This window comes from Macaca fascicularis, chromosome 11 (assembly GCF_037993035.2).
Source record: "Macaca fascicularis isolate 582-1 chromosome 11, T2T-MFA8v1.1".
NCBI lineage: Eukaryota > Metazoa > Chordata > Mammalia > Primates > Cercopithecidae > Macaca > Macaca fascicularis.
In genome coordinates this window covers 91,736,544-91,760,837 of record NC_088385.1, presented here as the reverse complement: position 1 = coordinate 91,760,837, position 24,294 = coordinate 91,736,544, and the positions used below count along the sequence as shown (strand labels likewise).

General features: G+C 34.1%; 1 protein-coding gene and 1 pseudogene across 2 annotated transcripts in view; both read left to right on the top strand.

Annotated features, from left to right (window-relative positions):
- The window catches only part of SLC6A15 (solute carrier family 6 member 15), a 72,771-nt gene that overhangs the window by 6,010 nt on the left and 42,467 nt on the right, over positions 1 to 24,294 (top strand). For both annotated transcript variants that reach the window (XM_045365665.2, XM_045365663.3), the window contains exons 2-5: positions 14,651 to 15,129; positions 21,203 to 21,360; positions 21,710 to 21,836; positions 23,220 to 23,401. In XM_045365665.2, coding sequence (XP_045221600.1) covers positions 14,841 to 15,129; positions 21,203 to 21,360; positions 21,710 to 21,836; positions 23,220 to 23,401 — 756 coding nt within the window. In that variant the 5' untranslated portion in view covers positions 14,651 to 14,840. The remainder of the gene's footprint in view (positions 1 to 14,650; positions 15,130 to 21,202; positions 21,361 to 21,709; positions 21,837 to 23,219; positions 23,402 to 24,294) is intronic.
- LOC123567831 (U2 spliceosomal RNA) lies at positions 12,938 to 13,086 on the top strand (annotated as a pseudogene).

Below are 24,294 nucleotides of genomic sequence, written 5' to 3'. Positions count from 1 at the left end.
AACGATTCGTGGAAAGAGCTATTTTTTTTCTCCATTGAAATTGCTTTGGGACCTTTATCAAAAATTAATTGGGCATATTGTGTGCACTTCTTTCTGGGTAGCCTCTTCTGTTACATTCATTTTTGGCTATCCTTTCACCAACCTCACATAGACTTCATTACTGTAACTACAAATAAGTCACGAAATTGGAAAGAATCATTCCTCCCACTTCATTCTTCTGTTTAAAATTGTTGTAGCTCCTCTAATTTTTTGCCTGTTCATATAAATTTTGAAATAATCTTCTTTGTAGAAAAATGTCACTGATATTTTGATAGGAATTCATTTAACCATATATCAATTTAGGGAAATCTGACATCTTTCCTACGTTGAGTTTTCTAATCCATGAACATGGCATATCTTCCCATACATTTAGATCTTCTTTCATTTACTTTATCAGCACTTTGTAGTTTTCAGCAAAAAATGTACCATCCAGGTTTTGTTACATTTTTGTGTAATTATGTCAGTTTAATGATTATAAATGCTATTGCATTTTTAATTTGTGTTCACTTGTTTATTGCTAACATATGGAACTATAAATGATTTGTGTATGTTTACCTTGTATTCTGTGATTTTTTTGTACTATTATTCTAGAAGGTATTTTTGTAGATTCATTAGAATTTATAATATAGACAATCAGAATGTCTGCAAAAAAATTGAATACTGTATTATTAACATTCATATAACATCCTTGAAATGACCAAAAAATGAACATGAAGAACAGATTAGAGGTTGCCAGGAGTTAAGGAGAGCCTGGGGACTGGAGCAAAGTGGTTGTAGTTATAAAAGGCCAACACAGGGAATCCTTATGTGATGGAACTCTTTTGTAACTTGGCTGTTCTTCCTGATTTATGTGACTTATACATAAATTTGTAACTTGACTCTTCTCCTTTCTTGATTTATGTGACTTTCTGTATCCTTAGGTTCTGCATCCACAGATTCAACCAATGCAGATGTGAATCTAATACTTGTGGGATGCAGGACACACAGATGAATGTGGGACTTGAGCATCTGAGGATTTTGGTATTTGTGGGAGGTCCTTGAACAATGCCCCTTGGACGCTAAGGGGTGACTGTATTTCCTTCTCCTTACCTTATGCCACTGCTTAGAACTTCCAATACTATGTTCAATAAGAGTGTGAGAGTAGATGTTTTTGTCTTGTTTCTTATCCTGAAGGAAAAGCATTTAGTTTTTCACTGGTAAATATAATGTCAACTGTAAAATTTTTGTAGATGCTGTTGATCAAGTTGAGAAAGTTTCCTTCTATTCCTAATTTTTGACCATAAATGGATATTGAATTTTGTCTTTTCTGGATCAATATAGTCATGTGATTTTTCCTCTAGTCTGTTATTATTGTATATTACATATTGATTTTTGAATATTGAACCAACCTTGAATACTTAGAATAAACCCTACTTGGTTATGGAATACAGTTTTTTAATACATCGCTGAATTCTGTTTTCTAACACTGTGTAAAGGAATTTTGTGTCTATATTCATTAGGAATATTGATCTGTAGTTTTTTATTTTTTACTATGATCTTTGCCTGGTTTTGGTATCTGAGTAATACTGCTTTCATAAAATGAAATTCGAATTATTCTATCATCTTCTATTGTCTAAAGAGATTGTGTAGAATCGATGTTAATTCTTTTTTAAATGTTTGGTAGAATTTTCCAGTGAGATTTCTTTTGTGACAGTTTTAAAATTATGCATTCAACTTCTTTATTAGTTATATAGCTATTAAATGATCTATTTCTTATTGGCTAAGTTATGGTAGTTTGTGTTTTTTAAGGAACTGATTGGTTACACCTAAGTTACTAAATGTATGTGTGTAGAGTTTATGTTAGTATTCTCTCATGGTCATTTTGATGTCTGCAGATTTTGCGGTGATAATTCCTATTTCACTTATGATTTCCAAGATGCCTTAAGCATGAAATTGACTATATGCATCTTTACATATGATTCACTGAATGTGGCTTGGAAAGTTAATACCTATTTTGTGGTTAAAATAAAATCACTGTGTGTATTTAAACACCTAAACCACATATCCTCTACATAGATCTAGCCACATTGTGAAGATTATTGGACAGTATTTTAAATTTCAGTAAAGTTTGTTTAATTTTAGTTAAATTCCAATACATAATCTTATCCATAGACAAATGTTTCAGGTATCTATTGCTACACAACAAACCATTCTACAACATAGTGTCTTAAAATAATGACTTTTTAAAATCATTCTTCTGTGAGGTGGTTGGGCTCTTTTGGATGGTTCATCTGTTCTGATTGGTGTTACCTGGCAGTTCAGCTAGGGTTGGAATATCAATACCTTTTTTCCTATGTCTGGAGCTTCACCTCAGATGATGGTTGCTTGAGACTATTTCTCGCTCTCGCTCTCTCTCTCTCTCTCTCCCCCCCTCTTTCCATGTGGGGTTTTAGCGGGAGAAGTAGACTGTTTTATATGGTGCCTAGCTTCCAAAAGAGGGAAAGCAAAAACTGCTGAGCTTCTATAGCCTTGGAACTTGCATAGTTTCACTGCTGCTGCCTTCTGGTCAAAGCAAGCTCAAAGGTAACCCAGATTGAAAAGAAGGGAAAACAGCCTACTATAGCAAATAACTATGAAAGATCCAATAACATTTTATAAGGATTTATGAACAAATAAAACATATTCAGTGCCTTTAAATTATTATTTTTAGAAAACATAGTATACATTAGTTTAAGTATGCCTCCTAAAGATTGGTCTAGTTCCTACTCCCTGACATCTGTAAATGTTACCTAATTTGGAAGAAAAGTCTTTGCAGATAAAGTATTTGAGATGAAGATATGATTTCAGAAGATCCAGATGGGTCCTACATGCCATGACAAGCATCTTTATAAAAAAGATGGAGAAAGATATTAGACTGAAGTAGAAAGAAGTAGGCAATCTGACCACAGAAATAGAGAATGGAGTAATGAGGCCACAAACTGAGGAATGCCAGCAGCCACCAGAAGCTGGAGAAGGCAAGGTTCACACTCTCCCCTAGAGCCTCCTGAGAAAATACCGACCTGGTAACACCTTGATTTTGGTTGACTGAAACTTATTTTGGATTCTTTGGTCTCTAGAAGTATGAAAGAATACATTTCTGTTGTTTGAGACATTAAATTTGAGGTAATTTGTTAAAGCAATCTTCAGGAAATGAATATAATGCCTAAGTCTGAGGTGTTCTTAATATGTTAATAAAACTTTGTTTTAAAAACTTTTTCTCTACTTCAGAAATCTTTAAAAGAATTTTGAAAGATTGTCTGTCTTTGGTTCACAGAAGTCAACAAAAATATACTCCAATTTATGGAAATTGCTTTATGATTATAATTAATTTTGAAATAATTACAATTTCACGGAAGGGTGCACGTGGAGGTCTGTGCACGATTTACTTAACTTCCCCACCACTTTAACATCTTATATAAGACACAGTACTATATCAAAACCAGCATATTGATGCGGCATAATCCACAATATGTCTATGTTTATAGCTCTATGAAATTTTATAAAATGTGTACCTTCTTGTATCCCTTACCACAATGAAGATAGTAACCTGCTACTCTTTTATAAGCACACCCACTTACCCTCTCTGTCCCTAACTCTTCAAACCATGGATACCCTCTCTGTCCCTAACTCTTCAAACCATGGATATGTTGTTCATTTCTATAATTATGTTATTTCACAAATGTTATATAAAAATTGTTATATATGTATTTCTTTGAAATTGGCATTTTTATATTGTTTTCACTGAGTATCATTTCCTTTAGGTACATGCAAGTTGTTGCATGTATCAGTAGTTTTTTTTAATGCTGAGTAGTGGTTCATGGTGTAAATGTAGCACAATTTAACCATTCACCCATTAAAATGCATACTGGATAGTTTCCAGTTTTTGACTATAATGAGTAAAGCTGCTATGGACATTAGTATACAAGTTTTGTAAGTCTTATTTTATTTTTCTGTGATATATCCCTGAAATATAGTTGCTGGTTACTATGAGAAGTCTTCATTAATGTTAAAAGTAACCAAGCTTTTTTTCACAGTGACTGTACTATTTCACATTTCCACTAGCAACATGTGATTGATTTAGTTTCTACATGTCCTCACCAATATTTGGTGTTATTACTTTAAAAAACAAAGTTTAGCCATTCTGGCAGGTGTGTTATTTATAGTCCACCTTTTGGGAAAAAAAGTATATATTTAATGAAGGATAAATTGTGACTTGGTATTGTTATTTGTAAAAAAATTTTTTTCCTTTCCTTTTGATTGAGTCTATAATTTTTTATTTTATAGCTCAATGCAAAAATTTTATGTAAAGGGGATATAATTTGCAAAAAAAATCATATTTTTCATCAAGATTATTATTTCAGTATTTCACCAAATCTCTTGATGAAAGTTTTTTTCTCTGTAATTATACCATAACTATAAACTAATCAGCATATGGTGACAAATTTTCTTGAGCATTACAATATGGTCCAAATTTTGATTTTATTTGGATGGTCTTTATTTTTGTCCTATATTAGAGAATAGAAAAATGAATTGCATTTGAATCTGTAAATAATTAATTCCATATTCAGATTAGTTCATATTTAAATAAAACTTTTTTTTCAGTGAAGTTTTGAGTTGTCAAAGTCAGGGAGATAATTTACTGGTGTTCTAGTGCTTTATTATAGAATATTAAGCTTGTGACAAATGCCAAAAATTAGCCAGTGCAGACATCTGTTTGAGTCATCCATCATTTATGTCAGATGCAGATACCTACCTGCTACTTCAGGTGTTTGCATATAATTAAAATGTAATATAATTTCAAAAGAGATTGTAACAATGGTTTGGGGGGTACAAAGTTTTGAAAAATGGAACAAGAATGGCAGAAAGTATTGAGTTAATTTTGTAGTGAACATATTATATAGCAAGACTGGTCAAGATAAAAACAAAGAAAAAGACCTATTACCAATATCAGTAATAAAAATGAGATATGGGCCGGGCGCGGTGGCTCAAGCCTGTAATCCCAGCACTTTGGGAGGCCGAGACGGGAGGATCACGAGGTCAGGAAATCGAGACCATCCTGGCTAACACGGTGAAACCCCATCTCTACTAAAAAATACAAAAAACTAGCCGGGCGAGGTGGCGGGCGCCTGTGGTCCCAGCTACTCGGGAGGCTGAGGCAGGAGAATGGCGTAAACCCGGGAGGCGGAGCTTGCAGTGAGCTGAGATCGCGCCACTGCACTCCAGTCTGGGCGACAGAGCCAGACTCAGTCTCAAAACAAAACAAAACAAAACAAAACAAAAAAAATGAGATATGATGGCAAATTCTATATATGTTTTAAAAACTGGAATATTATAGAACACTTTATGACAATGAATTTGGCACCTTACGTAAAATGGACAAATCCCTCAAAAAGATGGCTTACCAAAAGTAAAACAAGAAAAGGCAAATCTTAGTAGCTGTATATCAATGAAATAAATTGAATTTTTAATTTAAAACATTTTCGGAAAGAAAACCCCAAACCTAGATGGTTTGGGTTATTGGTGAGTGCTGGCAAACTTTTAAAGAAGAAATAAAACTAGTTCTACACAAATACTCTAAGAAAATAAAAGAGAAATCATTTTAAAGCTTTCTAAGACACCACCAAAACCAGAGGAACAAAATAAATTTATATATATATATATATGTATATACCCACTTTCCCATGAATGCAGTTGAAAGAAAATCTATAACAAAATATAGCAGATTTATTTTAGTGATGTATTAAAAAGTAATTCATCATGACCAAGTGAGGTTTGTTTCATAAATGAAAGATTGTTTTAAGATACAAAAGCAGCGAATATGGGATACTACATATCAATAGATGAAGAACTCATATGGTTATCTTAATTAAGGCAAAAATAATTTGTCAAAATTTACCACAATAATTCAAAATAACTACCACACTGAACTAGGAATATAAAGTAACGTATCTAAACTAATAAAGGGATCTATGAAAAAATTGCCCAACTAACGTTGTACATAGAGAACATTGACTACTTTTCAAGTAACACTGAGACATAAATGAAGATGTTTGCCTTTAGCATATCTAGTCAATATTTTTGTGGATGTCTTAACCAGTAAAATAAGTCAAGAGAAAGATATAAAAGTAAACAATTATACAAATGAAAATTAAATTATCATTATTAACTGATGACATGATTATGTAAGTGGAGGTCCTCCAGAATCTTAGAAAGATACAAAACTTGATTTAGCATCTTTGTGGGCAGAAGCCTATATTAAAAATCAGTTATATTCCACATAATAGCAAAATATAATTGAAACCTGTAACTAAGAAAAGAATTTGCAGTCATACCCCAAACACACATTAATCAGAGATAAATTTAACAAAAGTTGTGTTAAGACCAATACAATGAAATCTCTGAAGCACTGTTGAGATAAATTAAAGGCATGAAATAAATAAAAAGATACACCAAGTTTATAGACTGGAAAACTCAATTGGTTAGATGTTAGTGTTCCCCAAATAGATCAATAAAATCAACGTAATTCAATTTTAAATCCTAGTAGGCTGTTTTTTTTTTTTTTTTTTGTAGTGGAAATTGTCAAGCTGATTTCAAAATATATGTGGAAATCAAAGAACCTAGAATAGGTGAAACAATCTTGAGAAAGAACACAAAAAGCAAAATGGTTGGGGTTAAGAACCACTGAGATGGAAATTTATTATCATGGTTATAAAAATTTTGGATCTAGTTTTAAGTGCTTCAAAATGGATTTATTTTGAAAAATATATGAAGATGCCGGGCGCGGTGGCTCACGCCTGTAATCCCAGCACTTTGGGAGGCCGAGGCGGGCGGATCACAAGGTCAGGAGATCGAGACCACGGTGAAACCCCGTCTCTACTAAAAATACAAAAAATTAGCCGGGCGCGGTTGTGGGCGCCTGTAGTCCCAGCTACTCGGGAGGCTGAGGCAGGAGAATGGCGTGAACCCGGGAGGCGGAGCTTGCAGTGAGCCGAGATCGCGCCACTGCACTCCAGCCTGGGCGACAGAGCGAGACTCCGTCTCAAAAAAAAAAAAAAAAAAAAAAAAAGGAAAAATATATGAAGATAACTAAAGCAATACAAAAAATGAGAGCTTGAGAAAGAGGTAAATACAAGTTCACGGTTAAATAATATGAAGTTCCCAACATATTTGTGTATTTATGTTCATATACAGAGATAGATGAATGGAAATATAGCAGTAGTTTTTATTCATAATTGGTGTGCCATTTGGGATTTTTTACAATCTGTAGAAACTTACGCTGGATAAGAGGCAAAAGAAAAGTAATATTGGCAGCCACAGGAGCTCAAAGAAACAATGGGGTGCTTGGCAATGAAATGGAAAAGGACAAGAATGAAAATAGTTCTGAAAACCAGGAACCAAAGTCCATGACTACGGCAGTATTTACAGCCTGGGCATAATGCCTTTGATGGAATTGGATGACATGCCTACTTTTTTAGTCTCTTTGTGCCTCTCCTCAAGACTAAAACTCAAGGGAGGTGGAAACTAAGCAGATGCTGAATTTTTTTCAAAGATAGTGGCAGTATTTTTTTTTTCCTCTCTACGCATACCCTTTGCAGTAGGGTTTTGTTGCCCCTTCCATCAAAAAGTAAGGTTTATCTCTACTCTTGAATCAGCATGGACTTAGGTTTGAGACTTTCTTTGGCCAATGAGGCATTAGCAAATGTGAACTAGAGAGAGGCTCCAGTAGCACTTGTGCATTGGACTCTTCTTTTTTTTTTTTTTTTGACTACGGTTGGAAATCTGAGCTACAATATGAACAAGTTGCAGCTAGTATTTTGGAGAGATTACTTATAAGCAAACCAAAGTGCTCCATCTGATAGCTTGCCTTTTGCTAGAATGTCAGTTAGACCATATTAGACCACCTCCTTATAACTGACAGATCACTGCAGTGCAGGACCAAATTCAAGAACAACTGATCACGTAAACCTGATTCACACTGCTAATCCAGAGAATCATGAGCGAATTAAACTGTTTTTCAAAGCCACTAAATAGAGAGAATATTTGATGTGCAGCAATGGATATCTGAAACAAACAAACAACAAAAAAGTTGTGTTAAGGAGAAAATTAAAACATGTAGCATTGGCTCTGGACTTAACATTGTCCTTAATATTACAGAAGCATATACAACAAATCAGTTATAGTCTTGACTATAGTCAACAAATCACTATAGTCTATAGTGTTGTGATAATCATAGTAATAAAAGAGAGAATATATTGAGTCCTCTCAGTGTGCTAACATTGACTTTATGCACTTTTTTAGTAGATAAGTATATTATTGTTCTCATTTTATAAATGAAGAAACTGAAGCACAGTTTAGTAACTTGGCCAGGGTCATAAAACCATAAGTGACAGAGTTACAATATGCACTCAAGATAGTCTCTTTCTAAAATCTATATTTAAATATTTGGGAATAATACATGTCTTTTCACATCAACACATATTGATTCTTATAATATCACATTACAATTAAATAGGAGAGATTATATGAACACATGAAGAGCTTAAGGTCATTATCCTCTTTTACATAATAAGGTTTTTTTTTGTTGTTGTTGTTGTTGTTTTTAAGACAGATCTTACTCTGTCACCCAGGCTAGAGTGAAGTGGTGCGATCTCAGCTCACTGCAACATCCACCTCCTCGCTCAGGTGATTTTTGTGCCTCAGCCAACCAAGTAGCTGGGACTAAAGGTGCTTTTTTGTAGTTTTTGGTAGAGATGGGGTTTCACCATGTTGGCCAGGCTGGTCTCGAACTCCTGGCATCAAGTGATCTGCCCATCTCAGCCTTCCAGTGCTAGGATTATAAGTGTGAGCCACTGAGCCCAACCAAGTCATATTTACACAGTATCTATTACTTCCTACATGAAAGATGAGCATATTTTCACACTTTTATTTCTTTTTCTCCTCTCATTTCAATTTTTGCTTTTATTTTTATAATTTAATTCATAATTGTCCCCTGCACATAATTTCTATAAAATGTAAACCATATCTCCTTGTTTAAATTAATGTTCACTTCTATTCTTTAACACGGCTCCTCTTTACTAAGATCTTTTACTTTGTTTTCTCTCTTTGGCTAAATTTTATGATTATTTAGTCCTTCCCTCCATTCCCCACTCCTTCATCCCATAGGACTCATCATTTCTCTCATGCATAGGAATATTTGCCTGTGGCTTTTATAATCGGAATACAAATTAATTGGGTATAAAATTGGAAATCACGTATTTTTCTCTTAGTTTTATTGAAATTAATGAATATTATGAGAAGTGTTTTAATTTCATGTATTAATGAATATTATGAGAAGTGTTTTAATTTCATCTTTCTAATTCTGCTTGAAATCCCTCAGAATTCTTTATCTTAGTAATTTCTCAGTGTTTATTCTTCTATATTGTTATTATTATTTGCAAATACAAGTCTTCAAGCAAAACTTCTGCTTTTCTTTTAGTATTTTGTGTTTTATTAATTGTATTATTGTGTTTGGCTATACCAATTAGAAGTTTGTTGGATTACCTTTAGCTGACTTCAGTTTCCATTAGCTTTCTTCTAAATTACTTTAAGATATTTGTACCTTTTCATTTCTTTTTTGTGAACATTCTTTACATCTGTCCTCCATGTCTCAGATATAGTTTCAGTAGTATTTATTCTAGTTTCTGTTGTTTCTTTTTCTATTTTATTTTATTTTATTTTATTTTATTTTATTTTATTTTATTTTGAGACGCAGTCCTGCTCTGTCACCCAGGCTGGAATGCAGTGGCGTGATCTCGGCAACCTCAGCCTGCAACTTCTGCCTCCCTGGTTCAAATGATTCTCCTGCCCCAGCCTCCTAAGTATCTGGGATTACAGGTGCCCGCCACCACATCCAGCTAATTTTTGTATTTTTTTAGTGGAGAGGGAGTTTCACCATATTGGCCAGTCTGGCCTCGAACTCCTGGCCTTAAGTGACCCACCCACCTAGTGCTCCCAAAGTGCTGGGTTTACAGGCATGAGCCACCACACCCGGCCTTCAGTTGCTTCTAATGTGATTTTTAGTCCCCTGATGAATTCTCCCATTTCTGGTGTTCATCCACTTACCTTTTTCTTTCAGTTAATCTTTTAGTTCACTTCCATGAAATTTATTTTAAAGAAATGTTTTCTTTGTAACTCTGAAGCATATTGTTTCCCGGTGTATATTTATATTCTGTATATGTCTTTTGCTTATGTTTCTTCCTCTGTCCACTATCACCTCTATCTCTCCATTTCCATACACATATTTTTCATTATTTGAAACTACTCATTTTGAATAAGAAAAGTTCTATATTAGAATATTTTTTGACATGGAAAGTAGTGCCATACAAATGGAGTGAACTGGGGAACTCCACATTTTTCATTTAGATTTATTCTCTGAAAGAGAGGTTGGCAAATGTTTTCAGTGAAGAGTTAGTAAATATTTTAGGCTTTACAGTCCATAACAATAACTCTGTTGTTGTAGCACAAAATCAGCCATAGCAATATGTAAATCTATGGGCAGGGATATGTGCCAATACAATCTTTTTTACAAAATACAGATGGTGCGTTGTATTTGGCCCATGAGCAATATTTTATGGGCATGGATATGTGCCAATACAATCTTTTTTTACAAAATATAGATGGTGGGTTTTATTTGGCCCATGAGCAATATTTTGTTGACTCCTCCTCTATTGTACAGTTGTAGACAGGAGGCTCTTACCAAATAATGATGAGGACATGTATTACAACTCTTCGGTGCAGAGGAAGTGCAGTGAATGATAGTTTGTTCCTCAGTTGATTCTCTGTCACAAAAATGGATGCTGCTAAGTTGGCAGAGGCTGTGCTGTTACTTGATACTGATTCTACCACTGTCCATTTGACTTATCAAGCACTGATACTTTATCACTCTATCTCTCTTCCTGGACAATTCTGTTCATTTCTTCTTCTATTCCCAGATGTAACAATTATAACACATTTTTGGCAATTGCCAACCTCTCTTATGATTTTCTTTTTTGTCTATGTTTATAGACTACATTTATGGACTAAGGTTTTAGGCGGGCTTTTAGAATTTATAAAAATGGTTATCCTTCAAGAAAGTTTCTCTTAAAAATTTGAAATTGATCTGGCTTCTAAATTGTTGTCACTATACTTAGTTTTAATAAATCTGTTCAGAAACTAAATTTATTTATTTACTTTTGGCTGTATGAAACCTGTGCACAAGAAGTGAATTCTTATGTTCAGTGGGTGCATGGTCTTGGAGTAAAAATACAAACAAACTGGGTGCGGTGGCTCACGCTTGTAATCGTAGCACTTTGGGAGGCTGAGGCGGGTGGATCACGAGGTCAGGAGTTCAAGACCGGCCTGGCCAAGATGGTGAAACCTCATCTTTACTAAAAATACAAAAATTAGCCGGGCATGGGGACAGGCGCCTATAATCCCAGCTATTCAGGAGACTGAGGCAGAGAATTGCTTGAACCCGGGAGGTGGAGGTTGCAGTGAGCCGAGATCGCACCACTGCAGTCCAGCCTGGGCAATAGAGTGAGTGAGATTCCATCTCAAAAAAAAAAAAAAGAAAACATCTAATAGTGCTCAATACTTGTTTAGTTATATGATCTTATTCTTTAAACCTTTCAGTTCATTCATTCAACAGATGAGTTTAAACACTGATAATATGGGGGTAAGATAAACAATGTCATTCTCAAGGCAATGACTTATTTTCTCCCAGACTTACATGTTATTGTGAATACTTTAATATTAATTACAATTCTTCCCCTACCTTCCTACAGCCACCCCAGAAAGACCAAGAAGTGGGAGAGGGTAAACAAAATAGTAAGAAAAGAGAGCTTAAATAATTTTATTTATAATATCATTAAGGATTCATTATTTTTTTTTGCTCATATTAGAAGGGGAGCTCTTAATGCATGCAAATACTCACTTCAACTCCCTTTTTTAATAAGTATTTTATTATATAAAGTTTGGCTAGAGTTGTTATACAATATCTGTAGTATATGAGTATATTCAAAGTGTTTATGATATAATATTACATTTAAAATTTGTTTACATTAGATACTGATTTTTTAAAATAGAAAATATGACCTTTAGTTAGTCTGATCAGAATTTTTAAGTGTAAACTTTGCCAAAGGATATCTTATCTAAATTGGTGAGGATTATTCAGTTGGTGTGTAAAAAACATGCAGTAGTCGCCAGAGGTATTACCTTTTATTTTGATTTTTCTTTGTGTATTATTTTGTTCAAAGAATAGAAATGTATAGAAGAGATATACTATTTTCCATAATAATTTGGGGGAGATTCATGGTTAACACTATTTAAATTTTTTTCTTTTTAAAATGTTGAGTGTTTTTACTATGATAGTATCTCTAAGCTTGGATATCCTCCTTACTTTTCTGTCTGTATGGAAAAAGCAAAAGGAGTAAGAAACCAAAGTTTATTGTGGGAACTGAGGTTAAGAGAGGCATAACTATCAGCTTTTACACAATTAATAAGTTGTAGTGCTAGGACACAACTCCAAATTTATCAGACTAAATCCATGCTCTTATCCATATATCACTTGCTACTATGCCAACACATTGTATCTTCAGATAATTTAATAAATGTAAATCTTTTTTTCTGGATAATTCATGTCTTACAAATCACAATTTTTTATAGATCCTGTTGTTTTCTTCCAGCAAATACTGTCTAGAAATTTGTTTATTTCAGTTTTTCAATGGCTATATTTATTAATGTATTTAACTAATAATTACTGAGCTGTAGGGGAAAATAATATAAATTAAACAGATAAAATGTCAAACCTCATGACTTATTTCCATATCAAAACCTTGTTGGCCTCTGTGAAATATTCACTGTGATCACTTCTCGGCCTTTTTGCTAAGATCAAGTGTACTATCTGTTCTTATCAGTTTAATCACTGTGGGAAGTTTTACACCTATTCTAGAGATGTGTCTATCAGTCAAAATATTTTGGGAATGCACCTCTTTCACAATTTTCTAAACAATTTTCTCTTAATCTTCACCAAATCCTAAATGAGAAGTGTTTGCTCTTAGGGTGTATATTTTAATTTTAGAAACAACTAAACATCATCCAACCTAAAGGCAACAAATTAGTTACATAGTAAGTTAGGTAATGTTTTTCCATTGGGTTACCCAACACTTTGTCTTGCTCCTTAAGATTGTAGATTGAAATATGATAGCTGTTTTCTTTGACTTTGAATGTCAATCTAATAGCAACTCTCTTAAGAAATTATATTTTGTTCCATAAATGAAGGGCAGAATTATTGGGCTACCATTTCATAAGCTTCCTGATCCAGATTTGAAGATAAGTGCTCATATTTTCAGTCACATTTTAACAAGGTGTCGCTGATTTGTAGACATGTCTTGTATACTTACTTGGTCTGTGTCTGAATGGGGAAAAGGATAGGAGATGTAACATACAAATAAAAAAAGGAAAAAAAAATCCCAAAGTGATTACAGTGTTTTTCTTGAGCTGTTAAGAGACTGATCACATATGTAATGTACATTGACCATTTCTCATCTCATTTATACTTTTCCTTATGTTTGGGTATGACCTCACTCCATTTGTGCTCAACTCTAATTTTATCCAACATTCTTGATTTTTCCTGTTGTAATAATGTTGGGTCATTTAAATTCTGCACTATAGTATTGTTATTTGATGTCCCTTTCTCTCTGTTAAATATAATATCCTTAAAAACATGCTTTGTACGTTTCATTGATTATTATATCCCATAAAGCCCCATCACAATAAATATCAAACGGGTTGGGTGCAATGGCTTATGCAATATAATCCCAGCACTTTGGGAGGCCAGGGTAGGATCCCTTGAACCCAGAAGTTCAAGACCTGCCTGGACAACATAGTGAGACTTAACCTCTACAAAAAGGAAAAACAAAATTAGCTGGGTGTGGTGGTATACACCTTTAGTCCCAGCTACTTGTGGGACTGAGGCAAGAGTATCTATGGGAGAGGTACAGGCTGCAGTGAGTCCTGATTTTGCCACAGCACTCCAGCCTGGGTGACAGAGTGGGAGCCTGTCTCCAAAAATAAAATAAAATAAAATAAACTAGGTTAAATTTTTAAGAAGAACAATTAATATCAAATGAGTGAATGACAAACATTTGAACAGAAGAGATTATATTTAAGACAAATTTACAGAGTTGGTTTGCAATTGTGTATGTAATTCTATAAGGAAAAAAATCAAGGATATATAAGAAAAGATCTGCTTTAGTCAGGGAGGAAAAAATAAAGAATTAAGAAAAACAGTCCTAAAAGTTTAGTTACTAATGAACAGAATATTCATTATGCATTGGAGTATATCTGAGATTTTTGCAAGAAGGAGGATGTTAGCTAAGAAAATTATATTTGAAGCTCATACGTGCTTTACAATTCTCATACTTATGGGAATATTAAGCTCTGAAATGCTAAAGACAATTACATGTCTTATACTCTGTAGAAAGGGTTTCTATCATAAAAATAAAAAAGAATAATTCTGTATTTTAAATATTTTTCATCATTAAATATAATCACATTTCAACTTATAATTTTACAGGTACCTACAGAATACTGGACATACGGATTCAGAATCCATAAGGCTTTATCACCTTGAATCAAGGATTTATTTGATATCATCCTCGGTCTTCCTATCAAGTAACATTGTTTTGAAAAACAGAATTAACACATTTGCCATAGGGAGTTGTTTTTTTTTTTTTTTTTTTTTTTAATACTTCCCATACTTTCCAATGCCTAAAAATAGCAAGGTGGTAAAAAGAGAATTAGATGATGATGTTACTGAGTCTGTCAAAGACCTTCTTTCCAATGAAGACTCAGCTGATGATGCTTTTAAGACAAGTGAACTAATTGTTGATAGCCCGGAAGAGAAAGATACAGATGTTGAAGAAGGATCTGAAGTCGAAGATGAAAGACCAGCTTGGAACAGTAAGCTACAATACATCCTGGCCCAAGTTGGATTTTCTGTAGGTTTAGGAAATGTGTGGCGATTTCCATACCTATGTCAGAAGAATGGGGGCGGTAAGTAATTTTTTTAAGTGATAAATTACTGTAGTGAATTGCAATTGGGTTTCTCAAATAGCTCGTATTATTGCTGTGTCTCATTATTTTTGAAACTTTCAATTTCATTGTAAAGCTAGAGAAACCCACTTCTTTGTGGGAAGTGAGCCCAGATATGTTTTCGGATTAGGTTTCCATAGGAGCAGATGGGCTTGCTGTGAATACTCCGGGATCGCTTAAGGGTAACACATTCTCAGCTTCTTTCTCTGGAAGCTTATTAAGCATCTCTGAATTACTGAATGAAACTTTTCTAACAAATATTGCATCATTTGTGCCTGTCAGTTATTCCCTTTGAAGAATAATCTAAAGCTTCTGATATATGACAATACTGGTGAAGGAAAATAGAGAATTTTCTCTCCATGATTTATTAACTCTTAATTTTAAGTTCCCTCACTCTTCAAAAAATAAAAAATGATATGTAATTTAGAATAATTATGATCTTCAAATGCTGACAAGAACATTTAAATCCCAGTAGAAGGAATGTAAACAGATAATATAATGCTAGACATTCTTCATCCTTAGGCATTTTATGTATTTCCTTTCCAGTTCCATGGTATTTTGGAACAATGTTCAGTTTCAAAGACAACTTTAAAGAAATTAGCAACCTTAATTTTGAACAAAATTATCTGCAACATCATTGCTATTCTTGCTATTAATATCTGTGTTTGTACTTATAAAGGCTTATTTAGCAAAATTTTTTTTTTTTTTTTTTTTTTTTTTTTTTTTTTTTTTTTTTTTTTTGAGACGGAGCCTCACTCGGTCGCCCAGGCTGGAGTGCAGTGGCCGGATCTCAGCTCACTGCAAGTTCCGCCTCCCGGGTTTACGCCATTCTCCTGCCTCAGCCTCCCGAATAGCTGGGACTACAGGCGCCCGCCACCTCGCCCGGCTAGTTTTTTGTATTTTTTAGTAGAGACGGGGTTTCACTGTGTTAGCCAGGATGGTCTCGATCTCCTGACCTCGTGATCCGCCCATCTTGGCCTCCCAAAGTGCTGGGATTACAGGCTTGAGCCACCGCGCCTGGCCTTATTTAGCAAAAATTATCTTAGAAGTCTAGGGAAAAAAACTTTACAAAAGAGAAAATTGTTTATGTATGATGCTAGTTCCATCGTATACCAAAATCAAACTGAATTTAATCTAACATTGGATTGAAATGTTATTATATATATATGAAATATTATTATTTATGTACATGTACATGCTGTTAAAATAAATGTGGCTGAAACCAAAATACTCCATATGCCATGCATTTCAGGACACAAAGTATATAACAAATATTTTGGTATTTGATTCTAGTTTGTGATAATTTCATTGACTGGGCAAAAATATGGTTTATTTTTAATATAGTTGTAATCTACAAACCCTGCATCAAATAAAATAATAAAACCCATGCGTATGTAAATTTTTTCCTGGCCACTGAAACATGAAACTCTAAGATGTTATGGTGACAAAATATGTTTAAGATATCTTTTAGTTAATTCAAGTAGGCACAAAACAAAAGGTTTGGAAAACATAGCCCATTTGGCAAATCTGCCTTAGAGGTAAAGATCGATACATAGAGTCAGTGATTCACTGTGCATCCCTATACTGAGCAGCTCCTTAGCTAGCCAGTAACCTCACACATGAATTATTTATCAAGTCAGCTGTAAGCAACTATGTACTCTCCTGCTTTTTGTTTCTCACAAATCATTCCATTTGCCAAGACTAGCAGAAGATCAATTCTGGTTTTGAGACTTTTTTGCCTTGTAAATGGTATTGACCACACTGTTAAAGAGGATAGCTGATTTGGCTAAAAAGTCAGGTTGACTTCCATTTCGTACAATTTCTGTCTTGCTGGAGAGTGCTGAAAGATTTTATATGTAGTAATGGGTTCTTAGCAAAAATGGCTCCTCCTTCTTATTTCCAAATGTTAAAAAAGTCAAAATATCTTTCTAGTATTATTTGTTTTCTACTAAATGGAAATATTAGAAAGTAGTACTATACATATTATAAAATACCACCTGATTTTTCATTTTAGAATGGTTGTTACAGTACCAAAGATTGCACTCAAAATTCAGTATGGCATTGAGTCTTCTAATTGTTGGAGGAATATCTTCTGGCTAAACAACAAGAAGATAGTTCTCAGCCTCAGGCTATCAAAATCTTATTCATGAATCATTTAAGCACTTTCTGAGTAATAAAGAAAAAGTAATAGAGTCAATATAAGTTTAATTTCCAAATGATTTTATCCTTTTAAAGCACAATGTTTAAGCGAAGTAGGTGGTATAATATACAGACTTCCAGATCAGGTTTGGAAGTCAATTTGACTGTTTGAAGCCTGGTTCTTTTTCACACTACCCATGTGACGTTTCACAGGCTACCTCATTTGTTCAGGCTTAGTTTCCACCCTGTAAAATAGGGTTAATAATTGTATCTCTCTCCAAGGATTCTTGTAAGGGATAAATTAATAGCTACATGTAATATGTTTAGAAATGTGGCTGGCAAATAGTAAATGTTCAAATATATATATATTTAAAGCATAACACATTTATTTAATCGGAGTCTTACACGACATGAGAACTTTCAGAAATGAAGACCCAAAGACTCAGGGAAAACTGTTTTTATGCTTAGATTATGTGAAGAATAGGCAGCCATGTAGAAATGTACTTGGACAAAAGGGTATGATCTAATGAGAATAGACTAAAGGAAGCAAACCCAGCAAATCCTGTCTGTTCAGATTCTTCTTGGCCTCTCTGAGTAGCATTCCTTCCTCCTGGATATGAAACAGGACCTCTCTGGAATGAGGATCTTCAAGGGAAAAGGGAGAAAATGAGCTTTCTAGGTGTTGTGGCTTGCTTTGGGGAAGAGACATTCTAGTTTCTATGACCCACCTTGAGGGAAAATAAATCTTGTGTCTGTGACTTGCTTCAGGGACAAAAAAAGAGTGGGAGACAGGAGTAAAGGGAAAGGCCAGGAAGCCTTGGCTTCCGAGTTCCTTCCAATTTCCTTTAGTTCAAGGTACCCAGCATGCCAAAGTGCCATGCTTAAAAGAAAAATTATTTCAATAGCTTTTGGAGTACAAGTGGATTTTTGTTACATAAATGAATTATATAGTGGTGAATTCAGAGATTTTAATGCATCCCTCACCCAAGTAGCATACACTGTACATAATATGTAGTTTTTTTAACCCTATCCCCCATCTCAGTCTTCCCCTTCTGAATCTCTAAAGTCCATTACATCATACTGTATGCCTTTGCACACTTATAGCCTAACTCCCACTTATGAATGAGAACATAAAGCTTTTGGTTTTCTACTCCTAAGTTACTTCACTTAGAATAATGGCCTCCAGCTCCATTCAAGTTAATATGAAGGGCATTAGTTTGTTCCTTTTTATGACTAAGTAGTATTCTATATGGTGTATAATATCACCCTTTTTTATGCACTCGTTAATCGATGGACACTTAGGTTGGTTCCACATCTCTGCAATTGTGAATTGTACTGCTGTAAATATATGCATGTAAGTGTCTTTTCCTTTTTGTTTTTGGCTTTTTTTTTGACAAGGTCTCACTCTGTCACCCAGACTAGAGTGCAATGGTACGATCTCAGCTCACTGCAACCTCTCCCCCACTCCGGACTCAAAATCAATCTTCCCACCTCAGCCTCCCAAGTAGCTGGCACTACAGGCGCATACCCCATGCCCAGCTATTTTCTTTTCTTTTGGATTTTTTTTTTTTAGTAGAGACAGGGGTCTCACCATGTTGCCCAGGCTGGTCTCGAACTCCTGAGCTCAAGCAATCTGCCAGGCTCAGCCTCCCAAAGTGCTGAGATTACAGGCATGAGCCACCATGCCCAGCCTCAAGTATCTTTTTCACATAATAACTTTTTTTCCTTTGGGTAGATATCTAGGAGTGGGCTTGCTGTCTTGAATGGAGATCTACTTTTAGTTCTTTAAGAGATCTTCATACTGTTTTGCATAGAAGAATTTGAGATAGAAGAAAAGTCTAAGTATCCAACAGCACATCACACACACATAACTGGAAAAAAAAATCCCCAATGAGTTCAGTCATAATTCTTTCTCTCTCTTTTCTTATTCACATGCATATAAACAACCCATTCATAATCTAAGATTTGATGCAGGTGTTAAAATTCACTTTCAGTCTTTGGGAAAAACGTTCAGGTCAATAGTTGCTGAATGTTACTCATCATTTTAGAACTAGAATTTTGTTTTCTAAGCTCATGCATCCAATTTTTACATTGATATGTAGTTTTGTTAGAATCAACTAAGAATGAAAGACTGAAAATCAGTCATAGGAAGGTTCAGATTATGTAGCAACCACTATGTAGGGAAAATTCCTGTATATAATCATTATTACAGAGATATACAGATGCTGAGATAAATAATTTGAAAAAATCCATTATTTCACTGCTTCAGCTGAAGACAGTTATTCACTAAATATTTGTATTCCACTAAATATTCCATTAAGACAATTTGAATGCTTCAAAAATCTATTCAGTGCCATTAAACATATGATAAATATGTAGGAAATGCATAATAAAAGGCTCTTTATAGAAAATAGGAATTAGTTACCATTGATTATAAGACCTTTACATTTAACAGTATCTAGTTGGACAAAACTGCAGATTAAAAAATTGAATATAAAAAGTTTAGCTAAGAGGTTATTTAATAATAATTTGCACATGTAGCTTCTTGTAGGAATGACCTCCGCAGGCTCAGGAAGGTCCCTTGAGCTGGGTAGTTTGAGACTGCAGTGAACAGTGTTCACACCACTGTACTTCAGCCTGGATTTTGGAGACAGAGTGAGACCCTGTCTCCAAAAGAAAAGAAAGACACAAACAAATGAGTAAAGGTTTCACATTTATCTTTTTATAATTCAGTTAATAGAATTTTGTATTAACACTGTCAAGCCGGGCGCGGTGGCTCACGCCTGTAATCCCAGCACTTTGGGAGGCCGAGGCGGGCGGATCACAAGGTCAGGAGATCGAGACCACGGTGAAACCCCGTCTCTACTAAAAATACAAAAAATTAGCCGGGCGCGGTTGTGGGCGCCTGTAGTCCCAGCTACTCGGGAGGCTGAGGCAGGAGAATGGCGTGAACCCGGGAGGCGGAGCTTGCAGTGAGCCGAGATCGCGCCACTGCACTCCAGCCTAGGCGATAGAGCGAGACTCCGTCTCAAAAACAAAACAAAACAAAACAAACAAAACAAAACAAAAAAACACTGTCAAACTATTTAGGTACCTTTTAAAATCACCAGTCATAGTCATACATCTTAATTTGTGATTTAACTAAAAAATACTTTTTAAAATATGGAAACTTTATTATAAGGATAATAACATATACATTTTTACAATAGACATTAAATGTTTTCGTTTCTTAATGACTCACTGCCTTTTCTGATAATTTTGGAAAACAAAAAACTCTTTGTATACTTCTTTTCTGTAGTATTTATGGGAAAAAAACGACATTTGTCTCCGGTAGAAATCATTTTGCTTTTTTTTTTTTTGTTTTTTTTTTAAATTTTTCAGTCTAAGCAGACATTTCTTCTTCCATGACAGTATTTTATTTGGAAATAAAAGTCAACTTTAATGCCATAAAATCTCATTCACTCTATTTTTTCTGATTTAGAATGCATTATTTCAATGAGTTTGCATAAATTTTAATAAATGAGTTCATAAACATTGTGTGAATAAGATTTCTAGGAGTTTGTGAAATCTGCCCCAGAAAAGAATGAATTTTAAATAATCAATTATTTTTATGGAAAATGAAACTGTTTTACTCTTTAAATAAATTTAAACTAAAGCTATTCATTAATATTCTTAATTTTATCCTAGTTATTTTATTATCAGAAACCTTTTGTAGAAATCAAATTCAAGTTTCAGAATCTAGAAAGTGCAAAGTAATGAAATTGTGTTTTCTTCAGAGTTCTCCATAATGACACTATATAGTAATTCAAATATCTTTAATGGGATAAAGTGAATTAGTGTGTTTTCTACTGTGAGTATTAAAAATATAATCTATGTTTTGTTCTTGTTTCTTTAGGTGCATATCTTTTACCATATTTAATACTACTTATGGTAATAGGCATTCCCCTTTTTTTCCTGGAACTCTCTGTGGGTCAAAGAATTCGGCGAGGCAGCATTGGTGTATGGAATTACATAAGCCCTAAACTGGGCGGGATTGGATTTGCAAGTTGTGTCGTAAGTTTCCTGGTGTTGATGTATGCTATAATCTTTATAGGGTTTGAAATGATATAATTCATTTTTAAATGAAACTTTTGAGTGTGTGTTAATAAACAACTCTTTTACCATGTTTTAGAAAACATTACTGGCATATGGACTAACTATAAATATTGCTATAGCTCGGTGGTGTCAATGCCTGTTCTAAGTCCTGAGAAAGACATTAACTTTTTAGAAAAGATAATGTGTTCCAAATAAATAATAAAATGAAGAGGATTTTTAAATGTTAAGTAACATTTTATGCATTTGATTTCATTGTTTTAATGGAAGAGGTATGAGAGGTTTAATGGAATGTCATTTTATTTTGCAGGTGTGCTATTTTGTGGCTCTCTACTACAACGTCATCATTGGCTGGAGTTTGTTTTATTTTTCTCAGTCTTTTCAGCAACCCTTGCCTTGGGATCAGTGTCCTTTGGTGAAAAATGCTTCACACACTTGTAAGATATGTATAATATAGTGTTTTGGTATTTAAGCATTATAAGAGTGGCAAAGGTACAAGCTTTCGAGATATTTTCTTTTTAAAAATAATGTAGAAACATCATTCAAAATTATCATTATAACAGACTTTGCTCACATTCAGGATTGACTCTTAGAGATGGACTTTTGGGACCATCTAGTTTTTCTAGCTCTTTCCTAGTTATTTTACTATGCCCTATGATATTAGGGTAAAGTATTATAAGCCTTCACTTATTAACTTTGATAATCTTTATTTTGTAGGCCCTGATTGATGCCTTACATTTTCATTAAAACTAACACAAAGGGGACAGAAATACGAATTTGAATGAAAATAGTTGCCTTTATATCTTTGGTTCTGTTGTTTCATACTTTTCCCATCATTTTTTAAATCCCATAATATAATATAAATATTATAAAGAACAGTCACCTATAGTAGTGATGTCTAGTAAACATAGATTCTAATGCACAAGTATAGTTTATATTTTTCAAGTAAACATGTTGAAAGAAAGTAAAAAGAAGTAGATGAAATATTTTACTTAATCTAATATATAAAAATATTATTTCAATATATAATTACTCTAAACATTATTAATATAATAATTCACAATAATTTCCAATACTGAATCTGAAATCTAGTTCAAATTTCACATTTGTAACCCATGTCACTTTAGATTGGCCTCATTTCAAAAGCAAAACTTGGCCAGCAGCTAGCATATTTGACAGTGCTTACCCAGGGAGGCAATCCCATAATTCCAGGGGTAGTAGGGGTGATAAGCCTGATTTGTTTAAATTACTTTGATAAGGGTTTGGGTGCAGTGGCTCACGCCTGTAATCCCAGCACTTTGGGAGGCCGAGGCAGGTGGAGCCCCTGAGGTCAGGAGTTTGAGAACAATCTGGCCAATGTGGTGAAACCACATCTTTACTAAAAATACAAAAATTAGCTGGCTTTGGTGGTGGGTGTCTGTAATCCCAACTACTTGGGAGGCTGAGGCAGGAGATTCACTTGAACCTGGGAGGCAGAGGTTGTGGTGAGCGGAGATCGCGCCATTGCACTCCAGCCTGGGCAATGGAGCAAAACTCGGTCTCAGAAATAAAAATAAAATAAAATATAAATAAATAAAAATCACTTTGATAAGAAGTTCACATATTCTGACTGCAGAACTACGTAAGAAATATCTAACAGGATACATTTCTGTTGGTTGCACAGTTGAGATTTTATTGTTCATTGTGAATGTACACGCTGCTATACAATGGTAGTACTTTTCTAGGAAGCATTAAGAATTCACTTACAGGTTTATTGGACAAAAAATTGTCTCATTTTCTTTATATTCTGAAATAATTGTGTGTTACTCTTCTTTCTACAGTTGTAGAACCAGAATGTGAACAAAGTTCTGCCACCACCTATTACTGGTACAGGGAAGCACTGAATATTTCAAGTTCCATTTCTGAAAGTGGGGGCTTAAACTGGAAGATGACCATCTGCTTGTTGGCTGCCTGGGTCATGGTTTGCTTGGCTATGATCAAAGGCATTCAGTCTTCTGGAAAAGTTAGTATGTTAGAGCCCTTCTCTTTTCTGCTAATCACCATTTCTGGATTCATCCCTCTCTCAAATTCTGTTAAAATTTTCTGTGGGCAAATCACACATAACGCTTCATTCTAGGTAGTTAAAGATTAGTGAAAAGTGGCACTTTAAAAGTGTGCTTAAATTTTTAAAAAGACAAATAAAAACATAAGTGTTTTATAATGAAATCTAAGGTTAATTATAATCTTTCCTTATTTCAACAAGATCTTTAAAATGTTTGTTAATACTTAAAAGTCCTTTCTTCTTGCCATTTATTCAATTAACCCTAATGTTTCAGCTCTCTAATTACCAATTAAATTATGGAAGTTGGGAAAGTAGTAAAATGAGTAATTCATTCATTTTGTTTGTTTGATATCATTTGTTTCACTCTGCTGTAGGCGTTCTAAGGAATAGTTGCATAAGACATTTTGAAATAAAGTCATGTGGAGTGTTTCTTAAAGCTCTGAACATCATTAAGTAGTTAATAATAATTCCAACAAGGAATTCAGAGTAGTGTAAAAGACTAAATATCATTCCTTCTAAGGCAAATTGAAAATTAGAATGGTTGTGGTTTAAAAAGACATTAAGTGAATTCTAGGTAGCTTGTTTGTTGTTATTTTTAAAGGATGCACTAGGAAAGTAATTGCTATTCACTATTTTGCTTTCATATTACTTTTTTTTTTTTTCATTATTACAGCCATTATTCTAAAGCTCTCTATATCTCTTGGCTGGATCATAGCAAGAATTTACTGTTGACTCTTCTCTCTGCCGTTTAACAGTACAGCTGTGCCATTTTCCTTTTCAAAGTATAACTCTGATTTCAGGCTAACTTATTACCACTCATCATCACATACTAGCAGGAATGGCAATAGTATTAG